We start from the raw sequence: 23,847 nt of genomic DNA on the forward strand, positions 1-23,847 counted from the left end.
TCCTACAGCTTCACAAGAGGGAAGCCAGGGACTAACAATCCCATCTCACTCTCCTGCCCCCCATTTTCCTGCTGGTATGTCCCACTGGCTGAAGCCACCAGGGCTGGGGAGCCCCTAAGGTAGCCCATAGAAACCAGCTTCTTAGGGAACAGAGTAGGTGAAAGGGGCACAGGCAGCTCTGGAGGGGCAAATGGAAGCTCCCCAGCAAAGCCATTATGGCTGGTCTCAGTCTCTGCCCTTCCTTTTTTCTCACCCAAGATTTAAGTAGGCATAACTGCAGCTGCTTAGTTGACACAGCAGTCAAGCATCATGACCTTCTAAATCATGCAAACCAACGCGCCATGTCACGGTTCTTTCTAGTTTATTGTTTTGTACAAAGAACCTCTTGAACACTTTGTATAAACATCTTAAAAACTTATTTTCCTAGATTATAAAAAGTCAAAGCCAGTTTTCTTTGAGATGGGGCCCTTGAATGTGACACTCACGTCACCAGGATTTCTAGAAATAGGAGTTGCTGTACCTAACATTCTGGAAGGTGCCTTAACAAAGGCCTGCTAAGGCCTGTTTAGAACCTGTAGCTCTTAAAAGATCCAACTTTCCTTCCAGTGCCTATGAATGATAATAAAAGGAGAATCCCAGCGATCTGATACTGACACCAAGTGTGAGAAGGCTAGTTTGGGGATTCCAAACTCCAGCCTTAAATCTTTCCTAGAAACTCAGACAAATGACTTCTCTCCTCTTCCCTCCAGCTGGCTTTCTCAAGTACCGATACATGTCTTTCTGGAGCCAGGCACTGACTACTATAACAGTCTCATCAGGTGTTTTCAGAAAGGGCTTCTGGTGAAAGCAGCTTTTATTTAATTACTGCCAATCTTCAGCCCTTAGAAAAAAATATCTTTTGTTAAAAAAGGGGATAGGGACTATTCTAAGGAATTCAATAAAAGGAAATAGGTACCTTTTATGGAAATGACTTTTTTTTTAAATTGGGGAATATTGGGGAACAGTGTGTGTCTCCAGGGCCCATCAGCTCCAAGTCATTGTCCTTCAGTCTAGTTGTGGAGGGCGCAGCTGAGCTCCAAGTCCAGTCACCGTTTTCAATCTTTAGTTGCAGGGGGCGCAGCCCACCGTCCCATGAAGGAATTTAACCAGCAACCTTGTTGAGAGCTCGCGCTCTAACCAGCTGAGCCATCTGGCCGCCCCTCCAGAAGCTCAGCAGCAGTTCATTGTCTTCAATCTAGTTGTGGAGGGCGCAGCTCACTGGCTCATGTGGGAATCAAACTTGCAACCCTGTTGCTTAGAGCTCACACTCTAACCAATGGAGCCATCCGGCTGCCCTGAAAAGGACTTTTAAGCTCTCTGAGCCCACAACTTTACTGAAATAACTTTACTAAAGTGTCTCCACATAAAACATAGCACCTTGTCCCCAGCAGCTGGGTGGATGGGATCTGTACACAGAGCATCCATTTAAAAAGTCCTCACTGGAACAGCAATTATGGCAGAAGTAGGGCTACTCCCTTAAGTCAAATCCACCTCTCCAGGATGCACCCTGCAGAATTAGCTGTAGGAGAAGCAGTAAAGGTCCTGCTGGACGGCCATGAGCAGCCCTGATGCTCCCTGGGAGCCTCCGAGGCGAGAGGAGAAGGCGACACTGGGGATGTTCGTCCTGGAGGTGGGGTGTGGGGAGGGTATGGTTCTGAGCAGCTGGGCATCGTGGAGGCTCCAAATTCTCGTGTAGCAGTCCTGGCCCACTAAGAGGGAAGACGCGTGGCAGGTTAGTGAGAGAATGCAGAGGAGAACGTGATTCCATGGGCGCCAAAACACATAACTGGAAATTTTTTCTTCTGGTAACATGTAGGTTTTGAAAATCAACATTACAGGTCACCCTGGTGCTCTAGGACCATAACTAGTTGCATGTATTCAAAGTGACAAGACACACTGGCTGGCTGTAGACCTTGGATGGCTCACTGGGCATCCTGGCTAATGGATGAGCATTCTGCTTGTCTTGGTGTCAAGGATTATTCAAGAGGGAGCCCAGCCCACCTGGTCTAGATGACATGCAACTGATTTCCTTTATGAAATAGTAACGAGGAAGATCTCGTAACATCATTCCATTCTGGGGACAAACCAGGTGACACCTCTCCCCAGAGCTTTCTGATTTAACGGTTCAGCTCCTAAGAGCAGACAGTCAGGGCTCAGAGTGGTAACGAACATGACACCTAACACCACTGGTTACACTAGCCCAGACACAGGATACGTGCTACCGGAGGTCCTCAGAGGAAAGAGGAGGGCAGACCTCAGGCATTCATGGATTTCATGTTTGTGCTTCTGACCCCTCGCGTGACTGACTCCGACCACAGGTGCTACCTTGACTGGGGATGAATTCAGGAAGTGCAGATCACTGATGCTGGCAGCTAGCCCGCTTCCCACATCTGCCTCTCAACAAGGCTCCCTTTTCTGTTATCCTGAACACAGAAACCGGTCTGAGCTGAAAACTTATGAAAAAATAGACTTAAAAAGGAAGCTAACTGGTGAGAGTAGAAAATAAGCCTAAGAAAGTTCTAACAAAGTGATGCTTCTTAGCCATAAGAAGCTCTCAAGGGGAATAAGTATTTTCTGTAGGAATATGAGCAAATTTGAGGATCTCATATTCTTTAATGTCAAGGGCCTACTATTTCATTTACCAAACCAGCGAACTTTCACCCTGTCAGAATATTCGGTAGCTCAGAAACAGTATAATCTTGTAATACCTTTCCAGGGGGTTTAGTGGCTAGATAGCTCTGCTCCTATTCGATAGATCATGGAACCACAGAATGTTGTTTATGGGACCCAGAATCAGCTCCTTTACAATGACCCAGATTTCTTTACTCAGCATCCTCTGGAGGAAACGTGAGTACAAAGAACAGGGAGCCCAAGCTTCTCGACAGAACAGTTGTATGCAGGGATAAGGTCACACTGAACGCTGACCTGGTGAACAGACGTAAACCCTACACCCAGGACTCCTGAGCTCCTGTGTTTTATTGCACCTAACTTGCCTGTTACTGAAGGGATGTTTGCCCACTGGTATGAGAACAAAGGGCTGTCTAACTGATGGATGTTTAAACTGCCGCTTACTAATGTCCAACTCTGTGTCCCATTTGTCTCCCCCACCCCAACAGTCCAAGATCCCTTTATTCAGTTCTGTTTTAGAGTAATTTCTCCCTCTGCTGAAGATGCTGGGAGCCCTAAGGGACAGTATTTGATGGATGGAATCTCCCCTTCCCCAGGTACCTGCCACCACGATTCCTTCTTCCTCGTGCACATGCAAGGGCAGGTGGGCGTACTCGTTCACGTGACCTTCGTACTGCCTTATACACTTAGCGGTCCTCAGGTCCCACAGCTTGATCTGTGGGAAGAAGCACAAAGGGCCATTTAGGAGGACCCAGCAGGTACACTGGTGAACCCAGCATGGAAGCCAGGGAGGGCGAGGTGGTCTCCAGAGATTTCTTCAAGTTAGGAAAATCTAAGCCTCAAACTCCTGAGCCAGAGTCCATCCAAAGGCAGAACCAGTTTTACGTCTGTCTAGACCAGACTGGGCTCCCAGTGGGCAGACGCCCTGCACAGTGCACAGCTCGCCTGCTCTCCAGCTGCCTTTCCCTGCGTCTGTCTGGCATGAGGCTTTCTTCTGCAGAGCCCCTCCCCAGACAGAGCCCCTCCACCTGACAGACCTCTGGGCCACCAGTTGTGGTGGCTTGAGAAAGTCAGTGCTACCTTACCGTTCCAGCCATGTCAGATGCCATCAGGCATTGCTCTTCTCGGAGGATTTGCACAGATGTCACTGCTGAGTCATGGAACAGGCGGGTGGCCTTACAGCCCTTGCCCTGATTCCGACAACGCAGATCAATGGCAAAGATCTCCCCGGACCGACAGCCATTAAACAGCAAAGGAGCCTATGGAAAGAGGGACTGCTCGGTACCTCCCTTAGGCTGGGAGGGCTGCACCCTCCAGAACACAACCCCTGCCTCTCCTCCCCTATCCCAGCCCGAGTTAGAGGTGTGGTTGGAGATGGATTGGTCAGGGTGTGAGCCTCAGTAGTGTTGGAAGGGTTTCTTGTGAAAGGGTGAAAAAACTGGACCTCCATATGTCCCTCCAGGGGCGTCCCCACTGGTGGCTGTACTGGCCCCATAGGCCTCACTCTGAAGGCCAAAGGATGGCACTCTGTCTCCACCAAGGTCGTTTGTGAGAAGTCGGGGTGATGAGTATAGAGTAGGAGAGATCAGAAGTCCAGGTAAGACATAGGGCCCCAACTAGAGGGACGATGGCTGAAGAAACCTAAATTAATGAACTCTGTGCTTACTGCTGGAAGCAGGCTGACACACCCCTTTTACATTTTTAAGAGATGGCATTTTCTGTGGGGCACGTCTTTGAAATGTAGTTATGACTATAATTTTGATTTTTAAATTTATAAAATGTGTAACTTGAAAGCTGTGTGTGAAAATATTTAGCGCTATGCATTGGGACTTAATTTATACACTAAAAAAACTTACTTGTCCTACTGGCTAATCCAAGCACTACTCAAGAACTGCTAACAATTCGTTTAAATAGGAAGTTGTTTAAAGCTAGTTTAGGTAGGCCTTTCTGGGTCAGCCAACTTCCACTCGGTGCAGACACATTTACCAAGTAACCTGTTCATTAATCCTTTCCGACGCCCCTTTTCCCTTGTGAAAGGGGGAGGAGGACGACATGCCATATTGGAATCCAATTTCACTCCAGCAAAATTTCCACCCCTGGGGAACTTTATATCACACCCTTCCCAATCCAACCAACCATGACAGCAAACTGCTGGGCCAAGACATCACTGCTGGTCCCAAATGACAGCCGGTGTCCTGTCACCACGTTGGTCACCAGGACCCACCGAGACAAGCCTGATACAGACAGAGATGGGGTGGAGAGACAAGTGTCACTTTCAGTCTGGGGAGAGGGAGTGCTGGGCAGGGGGGATTTGAGGTCTGATCAATCCCTTACTTTGGGGACCTGGGGTGGCAGCCGTGGCTCACCTGTACTGAAGGAGTTATTTGCCTGGACGTTCAAGGACCATGCACAAGACCAGGCCCCGGGGATCCGGAAACTGCAGAGCATGCCAGGTCGGTCTCCTGAAGAATAGTGAACATAAAGCGTGGCTGCCCTCTAGGAACAGACACCTTCCCTTCGTGCTGCCAGGCCAGTGACCACCAGATCCGGGAAGCCTCCAGGAATAGCTGCTCAGAGGGGTCTGCGAGGTCAGACAATTAAGTTCGCGAACCTGTTGCAATGATGTTGCTAGTCTTTTTTTGATATCAGAGGGATTATTCATTATGAATTTGTACCAACTGGACAAACAGTTAACCAAGTTTCGGAAGTGCTGAAAAGGCTGCGTGAAAAAGTTAGACGACCTGAACTTTTCGCCAACAATCATGGCTCTTGCATCACGACAATGCACCAGCTCACACGGCACTGTCTGTGAGGGAGTTTTTAGCCAGTAAACAAATAATTGTATTGGAATACCCTCCCTACTCACCTGATCTGGCCCCCAATGACTTCTTTCCTTACCCGAAGATAAAGGAAATATTGAAAGGAAGACATTTGGATGACATTCAGGACATTAAGGGTATGATGGCCATTCCAGAAAGAGTTCCAAAATTGCTTTGAAGGGTGGACTAGGCGCTGGCGTTGGTGCATAGCTTCCCAAGGGGAGCACTTCGAAAGTGACCGTAGTGATATTCAGCAATGAGGTATGTAGCACTTATTCTAGGATGCGTTCGGGAACTTAATTGTCCAACCTCGTATGCCTTGGCCCCATTCTGGGTTTTGTGTTAGCAAAAAAGAGACACTCATCTGAGTTGCCTGTTTCAAAAATGGTTATTCTGAGAGTAAATATATGAATCTTTCCTGATGTCCCAGTAAAAGTGTTAAAACTATTAATATTAGGTTGGTGCAAAAGTAATTGTGATAAAATATATGGTAATGGAAAGAGAACTGACTCTGGGTGGTGAACACACAATGTGATATATGGATGTATTACAGAATTGTATACCTGAAATCTATGTAACTTTGCTAACAATTGTCACCCCAATAAACTTTAATTTAAAAAAAAAAGTAATTGCGGTTTTTGCAATTATTTTTAATCTTTTAAACCGCAGTTACTTTTGCACCAACCTAATAGCTATCAGGGAGGAAGTATGGAGTTACAGATAAGAGGGTTTCAATCCCAGATCACACTGTTAGTTGTGTAATCTCAAGTAAAACATTTAAAAAAATAAACTTTATTGATAAAACATACATAAAGGGCACTAATTAATATAACTATACAGTTTAATGAGTTAGCACAAAGTAAATATAGCCATGTAACGACCACCAGGTTAAGAAACAGAACATTCCAGTATCCTCCCAACTGCCACCTCCCCACTTCTCCCCAAAGGGAACCACTATCCTGACTTCTAACACCACAGATAGTTTTGTAAGGCAAATTCTGAACTTCTCTTGGCCTCAGTTTCCTCATCTGTAAACTGGTGATACTACATACTCCTGCCTCATAAGCCTGCTGTATGATGAAATGCCAGGCACCAGGCAAGGGTGCATGACATCATTTAATCCACCTGGTAACCCAGCGCGGTAGGTATTATCTTCACTTTACAGAGGTTAAGCAAGTTGGGATTCATGCCAGGTCTGCCTGAGGCCTGCACTCTTAGAGGCCTGGCCCTTGTCTAGTTGATCCTAATTCTTGAAAGACTGGAAACTTAATATCCAGAATGCTGCCAGGGAGAAGTCCAGAATTCTGAACTGCCTTCAGCCAGAGAGAATGTAAGTATCTCCGACAGCACTGGTCACACTTTCGCGAATGATCTGCACAGGCAGCCCAGATAGAAGTATTTTGATCTCTTGCACTGATTACACACACTTTTAACCCTCTGGCTGCTGACATGACCCAAAAGGAGGAAATACATAAAGATACACATGCTTCTAGTACAATTCCTGCGTCAGATTTAAGGAATCTCCTACAGGTGCTTCTGCAGACTCTCCCTCCGTGAGCTGTGACTTGGGCTTCCCCCGGCCTCTGCTTCCCAACCCTCCTGTCCAAGCCTTCACCACGGAGCTTATGCTGTTGTTGGCTGCAGCTCCTGGGAGGCAGACGACAGAGACCTCTGTCAGAGCACCCCGTTAGCCAAAGGAAAAGGGCCTGGTACCTGGATGACTATTGACGAACAGTGACGCTGGGAGCAGGGTGGCACAGCCTGGAGTCTCTGCGATTCCCAGGAGGCACAGTCTGGAAAAGCTGTTAAGGGCAGTCAAGTACAAGGTTCTCCTCTGGGAGGGGAATGGGCATTAGTGCCCTTCAAAAAACTAACAATTATACCCCTAAAGGCTGATTTAACATGTTTACATTTTCCATATTTAGTTTCAGATTAGTTTTAAAGGAAGAAAAGGTCACAGATATAGTTAAAAGCCCTCTTTGACCCCTCCCCAGCCCAATTCTCCCTTCTTCCCCACCCAGAAAGAATCGCTACTCTAAAACTGGTCTGAGTTCTAGGCTGTGAGGTAATATTTCCACAACATATTTGTCCATGAGTAATATAAAGAATTGTTTATATTTAAAAACATATGTAAATGGCATCACACAGCGTATCTTCTACAACTTTTCAATCTCCATTGTCTTCTAGATTCATCTGTGTTGATGTTTGTAGCCCGTTTCCTATATTCTCACCATGGAGCATTCTTTTGTATAAATATATCACAATTAATTTAATCCGGTCTCCTGCTGATGGGCACTTAGGTTATTTTTCTTTTTTTGCTCTGCTGCTGGAATAAGCACCTTCCTGTCTCCTACTCCCATGTGTGGGAGGCTTTTCTAAGGCAGTGTTTCTTAAACCTATGGTGAGAACTTAATTTTACACTACAATTTGCTATATACATACAAATATTTGAAACAAGTTTTATAAAATATTTGCCCTTACTAAGGATGAAACTCATATTTTCTAGTCTATTTCATTCAAAAAATGCTGTTCACAAATTGATTTAATGGCCCACTGACAGGTCATGACTCACGGTTTGAAAACTCTGCTCTGATGCCTACACCCAGAGTGGAACTGTGGGCTGGTAAGGGGCAGGCATCTTCACCTGAAAGGGGTTCTCTCAGTGTTATGTAGACCAGTTTTCCCCATTCTCCGTATTTGCCAAATCTTGGCACTATCAGGCTTTTAAATTTTGTGCTTATCTGAATAGGTATAAAAATGACATGATTTAAAATTGCATTTTCCTGAGAACAACTGGGTGTATCGATTCGTATGATTATAGCCATTTGGGTTTCCTTTTTAAATTGTTTCTTTATATTATTTGCCTACTTTCCTACTGAACTGTCTTCTGACTGACTTCGCTCCTCTCTCTTCCCCTTCACAGCCAAAATTTTCTCAAGAGGAACCTATGTTTATCCCCACTTGTCTTTTTAGTCTTCAACCCACAGAACTCCCGGTGTGACAGTCACCTTTCCAGTGAAACGTTCTCCCCAAGGTCTCCAATGAGCCCCTAGTTTCTAACTCGGATGAACACTGTCATGCAGCACAATTTCTAACACACACTCCTTGGCCTCCACACCACCACTCTCTTGGAATTCCATCCTTGCACTCCCTCCTACCACCAAGATTCCCTGGCCTACATTCCAAGCCTCTTAGACTCGTGTCTCAACTCCACTCCTGCTCATGGCTCCCTCTCCACTGCCTGCTCAATCCGGCAGGGGCCTTCTGTCTGAGATGTCACCCTTGCCAGCCTGTCACCTGCACTGCTATATGAGAAATGACTCCACGACCACCGTCTTCCAGGGGCATCCCACATCCCCGAGGATTCAGTCCTGCAAAGCCCTACTTAGCCAGAGACATCACGGATACCAGACCATATAATGCTGCCCAATGTGCCAAGCTCTCTCTTGACTCTTTCTTCTCTGGGAGCTCTGTCCCCTCTTTCCCACATGGGAATCACTTCGAAGAAGGCTGCCCCAATCCCTGCATCCCTCTTGCATCCGACTGCCCCACAGACATCACTCGTGGACTGTCACCCACTGAACTGCCCATCTGCAGCACTATGCACAGGGATTACACACGCTCAGCAGAGTTTGGTGGAATGGACACACCCATACCTCACTGAAAAGGTAAATACTTGCAAAGCAATCATGAGACATTCTTGACATTCTGAATGTATGATGTGTGGCTGAAACCCAGGTTACAGTCAAACTCTGCTACTTACAGGGCCAGTACTGTAGACTTAATCCTTTAACAGGCCAGAGGTTAATGAAGAGCCCAGTAAGTGTAGAAAAGAATTCAGTCTAACGTCCCCCAACTCTTGGGCGGAATAAAAACACAGAATGCAGGTCTGAACAGGTACAACTTTTGTAAAGGGAGCAAGTTCCATGAGCTTCAGAAGCAGCAGGGGCACAAATACCTGAAATGACCTGAAATGACCTGAAATGACCATCAGAGGGCAAGCCGCTGGACAAGCTACAACAGCACACTCCTCACACTCTTTAAACCCAATTAGAAGGATTTCTATCTTCTCCACAGCCCACAGGAAAATGAAAACATGACATACTGTTTTAGGATCAGAAATGAGAGCGAGGTTATTGTTGCCTCTGTTTTAAGGCTTGGTCTCTTCTCTTCTCTGGTAAGATCATACAGTAACAGGGGGTCCCATCACCCCACAGGACCACACCTAAAGAAAGCCATATAGAACTTCCAGTTTACAGAACACACAGTTTTGTGTTTGTCTTACGTAAAATTTATAAACAGATCTCTAATTTAGGCTTGAAACCCTCTGAAATAGTGCTGTGGAACAAATTTAAAAAACAGCCTCCAATTCGGCCATCATTTGTTGAGGACCCATAACATGCGAAGCATTGTGCTAAGTGCATTCACAGATATTAACTGTTAACCTCACGACAACTCAGGAAGTAGGTGTTGGGTAACTAGTCATAATTTCACGAACTCATTTATTACAGAAATGAACCAAGACAAGACTCATTAACATGTGGCTCCGGGTCAAACAATATTCTCCCTGAAGCACATGATGGACAGGTGTCCGGTGCATCATTAACAGCCCCCATACCCAGCTATCCTGACACTACACTACTGTGCTCGCAGCCAAAAGCCCTGATGGCTCTCTGGGAAGGCAGGGACTAGAAAGAAGAGTGCTCTGAAGGCTACCTCTGGCAGGAAACCTAGGCCCAGAGCCCACACACCCACGTCACTCGCCAAAGGAACCCCTTTCCTGGTGTCTGCCCTCAGCCTCCCCCAGGAGGCCCACCCCACCCCGGGACCACTGCAGCTCTTGGCTCCTCCTTTACTTCAGGAGGATTTGGGGTTCCTTCCCAAGGCTTTACTGCGCCTCTTTCTTTATTCCTCTGCCAAAGCACCAAGCACCAACTCTCAGGTTCCAGAACAGTGTCTGGCACGCAGTGACCCCTCCCAGGGTCATCCCAGGATCTCAACCACTTCCCTCAGATCCATGGGAATCCTTGTTTTTTACCCACGTGCACTGCTCTTTCTGAAAGGGTGAGGGTGCGTGCAGACCTCTGACCACTAAGATGCCACCTCACAAACCCCAGACGCCCGTCCACATCAGGGCATGTCCTGCCCACCAAACCCTTCCATCTGCCAAAAGATACAGAACATGAGAATCCAAGTGATTCAGCGAGGCCCAGCATACAGAGTTCACCTGGTGAGGAAGCACACAGCAAGATGCAAAGATTGGTCTGACTGCCAGCTCATGGAGAGAAATAGACAAATGCTTTCCTGTGGAGTAACTTGTGGGGATACAGACGTGTGACTTCTTTTTCCAGGTCTCACTCTTTCAAAAGGGGCTAGAACAAGCACTCTGAGAACAGGGAAGCTCCCAGCCCAACCATGCAGAGCCTTGAAGAGGGTCGGGAGGAGTAGCCCCTGGGCCTCCGCCCTTCATCTTCAGCATGGGCCTCACAGTGAGACATCGGGTCTACTGTCCAAGGTGGGGATGACTTCCTGGCAATGGCAGGAAGCAAACCTAACTCTGAAGGTGTCCTGTATCTCACTTTACTCAGAAACCATTTTCAACCTGTATCCATCTTGTGACTCATGTCCCAACAGAACAGAAAGCCACAGCTTCTTACAGGTGCAGTTGTCACACCACGGCAATTTAAAGGCTCCCCTTAGGCAGCAAGCACCTCATACTTCTGTAAACCTCAGTGTCAGCCAAAGACAGGCTGAGTGACTGACGCAACGTCCTGATACACTGGGAGGACCCTCCACCCAGGCTACCGCAGCCCACCTCCCAGGAACTCTGTGCCTTGGTGTGGGCTCCTTCAGATCAACTTGCTCTTGAAGGGCAAGTCCTGACAACCAGTTAAAGAGCCACTGCCTCAAGCCTTCCCCCATCTAAACTCATTCCATCTCCAAGACAACAAACTCGGGTGGCCCTTTTCTTCACCTATGGGTTCTCAGGATCTAAAACTCAATTTTTCCCTTGGGAAAATGAGGTAACCGAGTATTGCCTTCGTCACAAAGTTCTCTCCTCTATTCTGCATTTGGCCAACCACTGCAGAGCCCCTCGATCCAAAGCGGGCTGCACGGCCAAAGGGGAGAGCAGAGTACCTTCCGGTTGGTGAAGTAGAGGTTTTCGTGCATATGCACCCTGAGTGTGGGGGTCTTCAGACCGCGCAGGCTGATGATGCCATACTTGGAGCCTCCGACTCTGACGTCATTCACTGTGAAGAGCCGGTCACGGTTGGTATCCGCCTGGAGGGGAAAAGTGGACTGCAGGTGACCCCCCCAGGCCTAAGACCATCTGCCCATCTCTTCCAGGCTCCGTGCTCTGTGCGCTTCCACCAGTTGAGAGCTCCTGTCCGTGAGGAAACGTGGAGATGACCTAACTTGCCCCTACCTGGTGTAACCACAGTTAAGCAAAGCTAACAGGTGTCTGGTCTCACAATTCAGGAGCAAGGACAAGGCTGACAATGAGGGGGTGTGGCCAGGACGTCTGAGGTCTGCAGTGACCCCACTTGCAACTGGGTTTGGAAGCGCCTTAATGTCCACCCAGAGGAACTATTCAGATGAGACATGGTAATGGCAAGTGGCCATTGTGAAAGCCACAGAGCAACACGGATGCTAGTGAAAATGGTCACGGGGTAAAAGGAGGACACAGAATTGTATTCCCACTACACAGGCACAGTATCACTAAGTAAAAGGAAGATGCTACACTGAAAAAAAATTACGATAGACTGCACTGGGATGTGGATTATTTTTAAGATTTTTTTTTTCATTTAAAAAATATGGTTAATAATTATTTCAAAGCAAAAACTATACAGTTATGTGTTTTATATATATTTATAAATATATACACATATATATGAGTTTGGATGATGGTGAAACAGCACCCACTTTGCAAGTTTACTTGGGAAGAATCATTACCAACCGTCCTTCCCAGCCTTCTGGCCACACTAGCCAGGCAGTTATCATAACTCTGGGTGATGGGCAAGGTTGTCTAAGGGCCAGCCCACAGCTTCTGTGAGACCAAGTGCGAGGCCTGGGGGGCTCAGGCCACACTAAGCAGCTCGTGCACAGTGATCTCTGCTGCCTCTGCCCACCCTAACCACCCCGCCCCCATTTGCTGGAGAGCCCCAGGGAAAGGGCTCCTGAGAACCCACTGCAAGAAAGTATTCAGGTCAAACTATCCCCAAACACATATGGGGCTAAGCCTAGGAGAGAATGTGAGTCCTGGCCCCCAGCAGCCCTTATGAGGAAGGGCTCTGCTATTGAGGTCTCCTAGGCAAGATGTCAAGGATGTAGTCCTGTCAGCAGCTCCTCAGGCCGAGGCTCTCCGTTCTGTCTCTCTCTCACTCTCCTGGGCTTTTTCTAGGCCTTTGGGAAGGGCAGGCCATGCTCTCCTGTGGTCTCGAGTTCCCAGTCTAGCTGAACAGTTTGGCTTCTGTGTACAGTGACCTGCTGCCAACGCTTCCCTGGCCCCCCGGCTCAAGTAGTTGGCCCTGGCTTCCAGCCTGGGTGGAACCAAAAGCAGAGACTTTCTGCTCCCTGCAAATGGCGTGATAAAGGTGTGGTGGGTGTGCAGGCCCAGAAGTGCCACTCAATCAGGGACAGCAAGCAAGGGAGTGACATGCTGCTGCTATTGAAGAACTGGAGCTTCAGGTTTGGTCACCAAATCCCGCCCAGTATAAGGAGGATGAGAAGCCCCCAGTCCACTGTGTGCCCTTTCAATTGTGTACACAACACACCCAAGGGCAAGTGACTTTGTGATAGTTCTCAGTCAGCGGTGGGCCCTGGCTTTCATGTCAAATGAAAACAGAGTTGTAGTAAGCGTGACAATGGTCAGCATGGCCTGCCCTGCCAGCTTGGTACTTGCCAATAGGTAGGTGCTTGTTAAAACTATAAAACCTAGAGGACACCACCTGCTTTTATGCAACTGGCCTCGACACAGCCAGGTTTGTTGGAAGCCAGTGCTAAGCCATGAAGTGTCAGGGGATGGCAGCCATACCCTCGGCACCCACAGATAGCTCCCTCCCCACTCACCAGGATGAGGTTAAATCGGTCGTTTGCCAAAGCGGAGGGATCCGAACTGTGAATTTGGACCTTTTTCCTCTGCATGCAGCTCACTCGAAGCTCATGGGCTAAACTGCAGAAGGGAAAGAGAGGGGCAGGGAGGGCATGGTTGGCATGCCTAAGTACCCATGAGGAGGATTCTGGGGTTCTACCCTGTCCCACACCCTGGAGACCATCTCCTTTAGTCGGCTCTCTTCACATCATTTCTCAGCAATGGAACTGAGCAAGAGCCCAAATAAATTCAATTTTAGAACTCAGGAAAACTAAAGCAAAGAAACGGGTGGCCCACTCACAGGGTCGAAGAAAGTTAGAACTAGAGGAATTTGGTTTTGGATCATCTAGTCCAACTCTTTCCCTTGAGACCTAGAGATGCTCCTGACAAATGAAACAATACGCCGAAACACACACAGCTGATGAGGAAGCCCAGGCAAGCAGCCACCCGTCTTACTACCCCTGTCCTGCTCCACATCACGCTCTCTCCACTAAGGACAAAGCCTGTTTCAGGGTATAGAACAGATCTTTTTAACTAGACCTTTAACTATTTTAGGGACGTAAAGGAGAGGCATGCCCCTGCCATACCTCCCGCATGGCTTGCCTACCCTGAAGGCAGCCCTGTGTCCCCTATAAGCCACCCCAATTCACGTTGTTTCTTCATCTGCCCACACACAGTGGGAGGCAACAGAACACAGGAGTCAGGGGCTCAGGCGTTAGAGTCAGACAGATCCCATTCTTTCTAGGTTTGCCTTGAGAAAATCACTCCACTCTGAGCCTCAGTCTCTTCTTCAGGAAACTGGGGGAAGTATCCACCTATCTCATGGGGTTTTAATTAGAATGATATCAGAAATCATAAGTATTTAGATAAAGTTTAGTACACATGCATTCATTTAATGCTCCACTTTTGGTGACAGCTCGTTAGATAAGAAGAAAAGGAGGCAGAAATCTAACAGGAATGAAGTTATAAGACCTGCCAGGAAACATGATTTAACTGCCTTATCTGGCACAGAGTAACAGAGGAAACATCCTGAGAAATTTCTGCCCAATTTCTCTGCCTAGATCCCCTCTCCTGTCTCCCTGGCCTCCTATAGGACTCTCCCCGCTTGCTCTAGAGGGAAAATGATTCTCTCAGGGCTGGTTTCAGCAGCAGAAGGCAGGCTGTGAGTTGGAGTACCTCAATTGTGAGGACTCCTCACAGAGTACCTATATAGTTTCCTGATTGGATTCTTGGACCATGGAAATAAGATAGGAAAAGAACATTCGTGAAGAAAACATAACAAAGAGGCATCGACTTACCGGCAATAACTGGTGTTGTTGAGAAAACCCAGCTTGCTTTTTTGTAGCAAGGAAGATGCATTAAATCCCATCCTGGCTATTTTCTAAATTAAAAAACAAACAAAACAAAGATTCAGTGACGTTTTATGTTATGGGATAACAGAGAATGTTTTTCGTTTCATAGGATGCAATGAAGAAACAGGTACTAAGTTGGTGGAAATCATATGCCTAAAAATCGACTGTCTCCTTGGCTAGTCTCTCCTTGCAAGAGAGAAAAACACATCACAAGGAAGTATGTGTGAGCTGGTAAGTCTGCTCACGGCCTCTGTCCAAGCTCCCCATCAATTTATACCCAGGGATGTGAAGCCACCAAGCTAGTGAGTACAGGCATGGCACTGCTCACTCGGGTCTGCACTGTGCTTTCCATTCGACCTGTGGCAACCCTGGGGCCTGGATTTTCCATTCTGTTCCTCCATAACCATCAAAATGTCCTGGCATCTAATCCCCAGAAGAGATACAAGAGACCCTCATGTCCAAACCACATATGCTGGTTTTCTATTTAAAATATACAGTTACTGAAACTGTATCACGCTGCTTTTCAAGATTCCCCCAGGGAAGGAGAAAATGTTAGAATCACTCATGAAACTTAGTAAGCAGGAAAAGGAGGCGGGCTTTCTTGTTGCTACTCTCTTCATCAGGTTCCTGTCAGGGAAAATTCAACACCACACTCCCCGCACTGCACTATGCTGAGTGTCACGGGGCGTTTAAGTGGCACCTGCTTTCAGCAGTGGATGGAGGTTGGCAGGAGGTCGGCCCCCAGGAGTGTGGAGCCCACCTTTTTCTGCTTGTCCTCTTCCTCTAGCAGCTGCAGTCTTTTGCGCTCCATTTCCTTCTGCTGGATGCCCTCCTTTGTGAGGGGGTTGCAGTCGTTGTGTCCAGGGAGCAAGCGGAAATAGCGATTCTTTTCAGGGTCAAAGTAATACCCTGGTAGATCTTTAGTCAAAAGAAATGAAATCCAACTTAAAACACTATGAACCCACCCACTTTGTATGGAGTCCAGTGGCCTGGCCACCAACCCTCAGAGCTGCTTGTATTTCTGAGGGGCTGGAGGTGGGCTAGCATTGTCAGTCACCATCCTGGACCCCGTTCAGTCGTGGGGGGAGCTGTTTGCCCAGGATCACCGCTCTCGCCACACCCAGCTCTTCCCTTTAGTGTTACAATTTGGTCCCAGAATTTCCTGAGTCAGGGAAGAGCAGTGACACACATGGGGTCTACCCACATGCAAGTGAAGACACACAGGCCTGAGGAAGAAGGGACACCAGGACAGACAACCAGATGATGACGAGGCTAGATTCACTTTCATCTTTCCCCACAGGCAGGGCCAGGAGTCCTATGCGCAGCCTTACCTGGCACAGAACTCCCAGCTGTGCTGGATGAGGTCGATGGGGCCTCCTGGGCGCTGTGGCCCGAATCCTGTGAGCTCTGCTGTGCCGCCGTGTTACACCTGTGGACACACAGTCATGGTAACTTGCAGGAAAGGGCTGGTGTCCCAGTCATTCTCTGAATGTGGGTCCTGGCAGGAGGCAGTTCCACAGCCTTCACCCCAACCTCTGACCTTTGACTACTTGGGGAGCACTGACCCCTTTTCCTTGAAAGTTTACCTACTGCAAATCCACTAAAGTTAGGGCAAAGTTTTGCTTTCTCACCCTTAAAAGGATGCATGTCACAGTAATTCCCTTTTCTTATCTCCTCACTTGAGCATTTCGTGAGGTCTTCTGGAATTTTCCGGATGAAAAGGAGAAAAGAAATCTTTGCCAATAAGAATTTTACCAGCTGGGCTCATTTGACAGCTCAACTGCAGTTACAAGGCCAGGTGAATTTAATTCTTTATTGGATTCAGCAGTACAAAGAGTTTAAATTTTACTTGGCTACCCAACCCTACAGATGGAGAAACTGGGGTTCAGGGCACCGAGGTGATCTACTCAGTAACACTGGGATAAAGCCGTGGTTTAAACATTTTGCAAAGCTACAAACAGCTTCTATGGCAATTATAGGCTAAAAGACATAATGATATAACAAAAGACCTAATTTTAGAATCCTGTAAAATCCTCTTTAAAATCAAGAACTTTTCCCCTCCTCACACCAAAAGGAGTACAACTTGCAAAACTAGGTTGAAGGAATGCAAGAACTTTCTCTTTTGTCTATAAATACTAACTATGCCTGGTTTCAGAGAATACGTATTCTCCCTTTTTATGGCCCAGAGCTTCCTGTGATGAGCAGCAGGAAGAGGAAAGAAGGAAGGATTAAGCGTCATGACAAATGTCTGTGTTTCTAGTCCAAGAACTGCTGCTCCATTCTCTCCACATGGAGCCCAGAAGGTGGCTGTCCAGTGTGTTTCCACACGGCTCTGCCAAAGCTGAGATGAGACTCTTCTTGCACAGATCACATTTTGCTACACATTGTGCCCTTGTGGGAAGGCCTGGGTCCCCCAAAATATCCATGGTTCTCCTTTCAAACCATACAAACACTGGGCACTGTCCGGATCTTTCTTCAATACTGGTCAAGTTTAGGTCTTTGTTAGACATGTAGATTCTCACTGGGCCCCTCTCAGACCCTGCATGTTCGTGTGCATGTGAGGGTGCCGGACGAGGCTACGACACTGGGACACAGCACTTGCCTCTCATTAGAACCGTGCTGTCTGAACCAAGAGTTCTGCCGCTGGTTCCTTCTCCCATGTCTTCTACTTTTCCAGCTGCCTTTATGCATTTCTGCTCCTATAAGAGAAAAGAAGAAAATTACATACAAATGTGTGTGCATGCAGTTTTCTATTCGCTTTGACAGTTCCTTCATGCTCAGAACTACTAGGCAAAAGGATGGCCCAACCTCGGTTATCATCAAAACTGCCACACAAACGAAGCCTCACCTGTAAAGGGCTGCCTCCAGCGGTAAAATCCAATGTGAGGGAGACACCAATAAAATCCAATGCGTCTGTAGCCTCTTCTCTGGCTGCAGTTCTCTTACCACACAGTTGACACCCGGCCTGACAACCTGTTAACCTCCATTCCCTGGGTCACGGTGTGAGGTGTTGACAGACTCTCACAATTACTTTAAGACAACAGTTTGAGCCTGGCATGAGAACTCTCTTATTCTTCTTTCTTTTCCTTACCAGGTAACACCAGAGTATATTATTTTTCTTTCAATCTACTCACATCCTATTTACAGAGAACAGTCAACAGTAATCACTTTCTCCTATGCAGTTTTAATATTAAGCAGGTAAAACTGTGAATGTAATTAATCAGGGGCCAGTATGCATGACTTCTTAATATGCTTTCTACCCTTTTTATTTTAAGTGTGTTTTTCCAGGACCCATCAGCTCCAAGTCAAGTAGTTGTCTTCAATCTAGTTGTGGAGGATGCAGCTCACTGGGTCACGTAGGGATCAAACCGGCAACCTTGCTGTTAAGAGCACCGCGCTCTAACCAACTGAGCTAAACGGCCTCCCTCAATATGCTTTCTAAAGAGTGTTTTATTAGGTTGGTGCAAAAGTAACTGTGGTTTAAAAGGTTGAAAAATTGCAAAAACTGCAATTACTTTTGTACCAACCAATAGCTTCTGATGTACATTAGCTGTCAAAGGGAAGGATATGCATACGTGCTTTTTTTGACATAAGATAAAAGCACTTCTTAATGACACTGATTTTGCCATAATGATTTTGAGTGGCTTTTTCAGATCTTACCTTGGATAGCCTGAATATATCACTTAATCATCAAAGCATCACAAGTTTTAACACTGGGTATCCCATTAGTTCTAAAAAGATTGAACTATGGTCCCTGGACCAGTTGCTTTGAGTTTCAGGTTTTCTCAATGCCTGGCGATTTTTTTCCCCCACTCACTGTAGACACTAATGACATCTTACCAAACACATTTTAAAACCACATTCAAATGCTACAACAAAATTATAAAAAGATTTCTAGGGCTGAATGCAACCGAAGGACAGATTAGAAACCTATTAGTCTTTATTTCCCAACTACTTTGGAGAGCGGCGTGCCTGTCAGCATCCAATAGAGCACCAGAAGTCTGGGCCTACATTCCAGAATTCACCATTTATTCAACCACTCTGCGTCATCCTGTGATTGTTAGTTGGGGCTACTTCAATACAAAGGAAGAGAAATTTAGTGAGTATAATACTTAACCAAACCTTTCACAAATTCTGTAATAAATTCCTTGATTTCCTGGTGGGAATATAAAATGCCACAGCCATTTTGTAAATACAGTTTGGTAATTCCTCAAAAGATTTAACATAGAGTTATCATAAGACCCAGTAAAACCCAGCAGAAATGAAAACATATGGCCACACAAAACTTTGGACAGCAACATTCATAGCAGCATTATGCGTAATTGCCTTAAAAGTGGAAACAACCCATATTTCCATCAGCTGATGAAAAGTGGCACAATCATACAACAGAATGTTACTCAGCCATAAAAAGAATGAAGCAAAAAAAAAAAAAGGAATGAAGCACTGATATATGCTATGTGGATGAACCTTGGAAACATGCTAAGTGAAAGAAGTGGGACATATTAGGTTGGTGCAAAAATCGTGGTTTTTGCTATTATTTTTAACTTTTTAAACCGTGATTACTTGTGCACCAACCCAATAAAATTGTATGATTCGGTGTATATGAAATCTCCAGAATAGGCAAAGAGAGAGAGAGAGAGAGAAGCACACACACGTTTTCCAGGGGCTGGGAGAAGAGGTAGAGAATGAGGAGTGACTAACTAGTACAAAGGTCCTTTTTTTAAAGTTTCTTGAAAGTCTATTTTTCTGTTAAGAAGAATTGTTTTTTTCAGTTATCACAAATGAGTTGATAAATGCTCTGATTAAATTGTTTTATATTTTCAGGAATAAGAGTGACTAGTTATATATACCTTTTTATTGCCTAGGTGGTAGCTTGGTAATATTTTTATAGCATTTTAAATGATTTATGATGTTCCATATGTACCTGTTTCTTAGGCAACATTCCACCAAATTACTAGCTTTCCAAAAGCTGTAGTACCATATATATCACTTTAGTATGACAGCAGCTTTATTTTAAAACCAGAATCAGGCTAACGTGACTTTTATTTAAACTAAAATTTATGCTTTATGCATTTGTAAAACACTGATATACTGGTGTCATATTTATTGTGTGGTTATACACTTGTTGAAAGGTAACTTTACAGGTCAAATAGTTTCAGTAAAAGTTTAAAAAAAGGAAAACTTGTCTTTTCACTAAAAGCTTCATGAAATTGCATTTGTATTTAATCAGAATGACTAGATAAGATCCTTTTCTAGAGTCAACCTAAAAGAAGCTAAGTGGAATTGGTAGATCTTTTATAGTTTTTGTTATCTACTTACTACTTACTATAGCGCTCCCAGAAAGGAACAGCGCATGAATATGAAGTACCTTAAAATCCAAAAACGGGAAGGGCGTCATATAAAAAGATCACACAGTGCTAGGCAGGAGGTTGAAATCACTAGGTGTGTAATATTTTTAAAACCTTCATTTTGGGTCAGCATAAATTTCCTTCAATTTTTTCTTTATTAGTAGCACTGCATTTTGAGGTTTAACATAGCAAGCCAGTATAAAGTTTTACAATATAATAATCCTGGATTCTGATAAAGTTTTACAATATAGTAATCCTGGATTCTGAGTTGCGTTAAGATGAAAATGAAAATGAGAACTGTACTTAGGAAAATTAATTTTCTTCTTCTTTAATATCTAACTCTTCATCTTCTGCTTGTCCATCCTTTCTTAGTTGACAGGCTGACACCTGTCCTGGTCCAGAGACCCTCTTAGCTGACAGTGATCTCTGAAAAGGCATCTTTGAATGTGCTCTTACATCCAAAAGAGATGGATATTCTGGTGGTACCTAGAGCTTCTGAAAACCACTAAAGCTTCTTCCTCATCAATCTTTTGTATGTTTTGGTAGATAGCAGAGTATACTTTTAAAGCTTTGCTGTGAATAGCATTTCAAGAGTGAAAAATTCTGAAAATATAGTCTTTATATCTTTTACTTTCTGCTTTTCAAAACTAAGTTGCCTCCAGATGAAAGTTGTTTGGGTAGCATCCCCTGTAACTCTCTGTAACTGGGTTCCGCCAGTGCAATAATATGTCCTTCAATTTGCTGACTTGTCCTTTCTAATTCAGCTAACTGCTTAGCTTCTCCAGTCCTTGCTGTTAATGTTGATTTGAAATCGTCCCACTTCATTTTTACAATGGTTCCATGAGCTTTCAAAGGCTCGAGTCCTTTGGCTGCACAAGTCTTTCAAACTCCACTTGTTGCTAATCCTGAAGTTCGGCCAACACCTGTGCAGTTTTTCAGTACCTGTTTTAAATCTGGGGGTCTCTGTACAGAGACCTATTCGTGGATCTCATTCACCCAGACATGGCTAGGCCTCACAGTCTGACAGTTTTCCCCCACAGGAACGGCAAAGATTTGGCTTGGTTCTCCAAAATGCTTTTGTCTTGCGAGTCCCCGTTTCCTGGATAACCCGCCCCTCCCCTGCCCCAAGTCACCATTCCAGGCCTGGCCACAAAACCCCGAAGGTGTAGGCCTGGAAAAGGCCTGAGGTTTGTGGGATGAGGTCTGCGCTAGGCCATGTGGGGTCGCAGGCAGCCTCCCTTCCGGCTTCTGAGCATGGGAGCGTCAGTGCTAGCCGCACACCTCGGGCTCTGGTTGGTCCGCTTGCTCTAACCTAGACAGGAAGGCCCAGAACTCCGCCCAGCGCTGAAATTCAGCGTGGGCGTGGGCGAAAGGCTCCATTTGCCCCACCCAGGCCCTCAGGTTGGGCAGAAGGGGCACCTGTGCCTCAACATCCTACTTAGCAAAGGGCCAGGGGCCTGGGCTGGCGCCCAACAACGCACTGCTCCGAGGGCCTGGGCCGTATTGGGGTCACGGGATTTCTTTTTGGGGTGATGAAAATGGTCTGGAGTAAGAAATACCACATGATGGTCGCACAATCTTGCGAATATATTAGTACTACAAAACCCACCGAATTGTACACGTTAAGATGGTGAATTCTACGGTGAATTCTATCGCAAAACCAAAAACGATTTAGTACAGCAGTACTAATATTTCAAGTGAGAAACATCGTAAATATCCAACAACAGGCGAATTAAGATTACAGAGACTGCTGGGCTATAACGTGGAAATGCTGAAGCCACTGGTTTGTCAAGCCGAATGCAAAATGGCCTCTACAAGAAGCTTGCCGTGCCCACAGTGAGTCGGTATTTTTTTTTAACTCTACTTTACAAATGAGGGAACACGCTTAGAAGGTTAACCATCCTGCCCAGAAAGACAGGAGTAGTGTCTGCTCTGGCCCCTGGGCTTGGTGACTTACAGGACATCCCGTAACCATGATTGCCACTGGTATTTAAAACTAGATTTTGGGGCTTTGGAATGTTGTTTGTTTCCTCCAGGAAGTTGTCTCATCAGTTTACTTTCCTTCTTGCTGTTTGCTTCACCAGAGATTGTCTGTAGACCAGTCAAGCCCATCAAGGGGAAAGGGGTATCATGGCTTCTGAGGTTAACTGGGGAGACGATGAGGCTTCCTAGACACTCCAGCACTAGTGTGGAAAAAGTGGTTTTCCCGCTAATAACTCGCTGTGGAGGCGAACTCGGAAAGCTTGGGTTTAACCCGGAACTCCACCGTCTACTAGTCTGTGCGTTACCTTGGGTAAGTGACGATCTCACTGGGCCTCTTACCGCGTCTGACAAAGGTACTAGTACCTACCTCACAAGGCTGGTGCGTGGAAAACTTAGCTAATGCTTGCAAAGCACTTAGCACAGTGCCTAGAACTCAGTTAGCTTTCAACCTGCGGTAGCTGTTACGCTGACCTGTCTGAAAAACTTAACCACAATCTGAACTTTCTGGGAAACCACCTCCAAGGGCCCGCAGTCTAGTCACTGGCAAGTGTTGTGTTTGGCACCTTCAGCATCAGGGTTTAGGAAAAAAAAGCTCCGTCGGGTCAGACACCTAAACGGCGGCACTCGGGATCACCCTACCCCCGTATTTGCGGCTGCAAAACCGACCCGACAGGACAAACCCAGGTCCACGCGCCCACGAATCCCGCACACCCGGAGCGCGGCGACCCAGCCCCCTACCCACGCCACCATCAGGCCGGTGTTCCACGTGCTCGGCTCCTCCCCGCCCCTTCCCCCCACGCCCGTCCCACCCCGAGCTCTGTGCGAGAAGCAGCAGCAGCCGCCGAACCGACACCAACGATCACCTCAGCTAAGGGCACAAACTTACTCGATTAGAGGGCCCTTCCCGGCTCTGCCTCGGGCCCAGACTCTGCAGTAGTGGCAAAACGTATAAGGACCCGGAAAGACCACGATATAGTTTCCACCAGTTAGTTGCGTCTGTTTTTGTGTTGTCGCAGCGGATAGGGCCAAGGCGGCCGCCCCCTCCTACTCATTGGGCACCGCTTCTGACTGTTTACGCCAATAGGGTGGATCTTACGGAGAGGGCGGAGATTGGGGGGGTTCGGCTCCGCCCAGGCCCGGTAGTAGGCAGCGTGTCCGCAGGCGTGTTTTTGGGCCGCGCGTTTCGGGGCGGGTCAGGGGCGGGGCCGAAGGCTGCGTTCTGACCCCAGAATCTCCTGGGCGGCCACCTCCCGAGCGGTGGCTACCCTACCCCAGTACTGGCTACCTTCTCTCTACGCATCCGATTGATCCAGTCTGTAGCAGTTCTGTCGCCGCTCGGGGCTACTGTCTTCAAAACTGAGACTTGGGGAGGAGGAAATACTGTGTTGTGGGAAAGGTGAAGGAGGCTCTGAGATGAGGGAGAGAAAAAGGAACAGGTGAACAGGTGGTGATGTCTTCGGCAATGACCTCAGGTAGCAGAGGCTGCTGACCCTAGGTCTCTGTGGCTCCAAGGTGCAGAGCAGCTTGCTCAGAACTGCAGTCAGGAGGCTTCGCTTCTAGGTCTAGTTCTGTTTCCTACTTGCTGT

At 46.7% G+C, this 23,847-nt stretch overlaps 1 protein-coding gene and 1 pseudogene across 1 annotated transcript; both read right to left on the bottom strand.

The window, feature by feature from the left end:
* Nucleotides 1-1,369: 1,369 nt before the first annotated feature.
* Nucleotides 1,370-23,284, bottom strand: DCAF4 (DDB1 and CUL4 associated factor 4). Its single transcript, XM_019733704.2, has 14 exons — nucleotides 23,148-23,284; nucleotides 17,533-17,629; nucleotides 16,262-16,359; nucleotides 15,691-15,848; nucleotides 14,877-14,959; nucleotides 13,557-13,659; nucleotides 11,625-11,768; nucleotides 10,664-10,713; nucleotides 7,200-7,279; nucleotides 5,034-5,129; nucleotides 4,804-4,901; nucleotides 3,753-3,926; nucleotides 3,268-3,382; nucleotides 1,370-1,748 (listed from the first exon to the last, which is right to left on the bottom strand). Exons 2-14 carry the CDS (start codon nucleotides 17,619-17,621, stop codon nucleotides 1,555-1,557), a joined length of 1,482 nt encoding a protein of 493 aa, XP_019589263.2. The 5' UTR covers nucleotides 17,622-17,629; nucleotides 23,148-23,284; the 3' UTR covers nucleotides 1,370-1,554.
* On the bottom strand, nucleotides 20,489-21,658 carry LOC109448220 (CBY1-interacting BAR domain-containing protein 1; annotated as a pseudogene).
* Nucleotides 23,285-23,847: the final 563 nt, after the last annotated feature.

This window comes from Rhinolophus sinicus, linkage group LG03, assembly GCF_036562045.2.
Source record: "Rhinolophus sinicus isolate RSC01 linkage group LG03, ASM3656204v1, whole genome shotgun sequence".
In the NCBI taxonomy this organism is placed as follows: domain Eukaryota; kingdom Metazoa; phylum Chordata; class Mammalia; order Chiroptera; family Rhinolophidae; genus Rhinolophus; species Rhinolophus sinicus.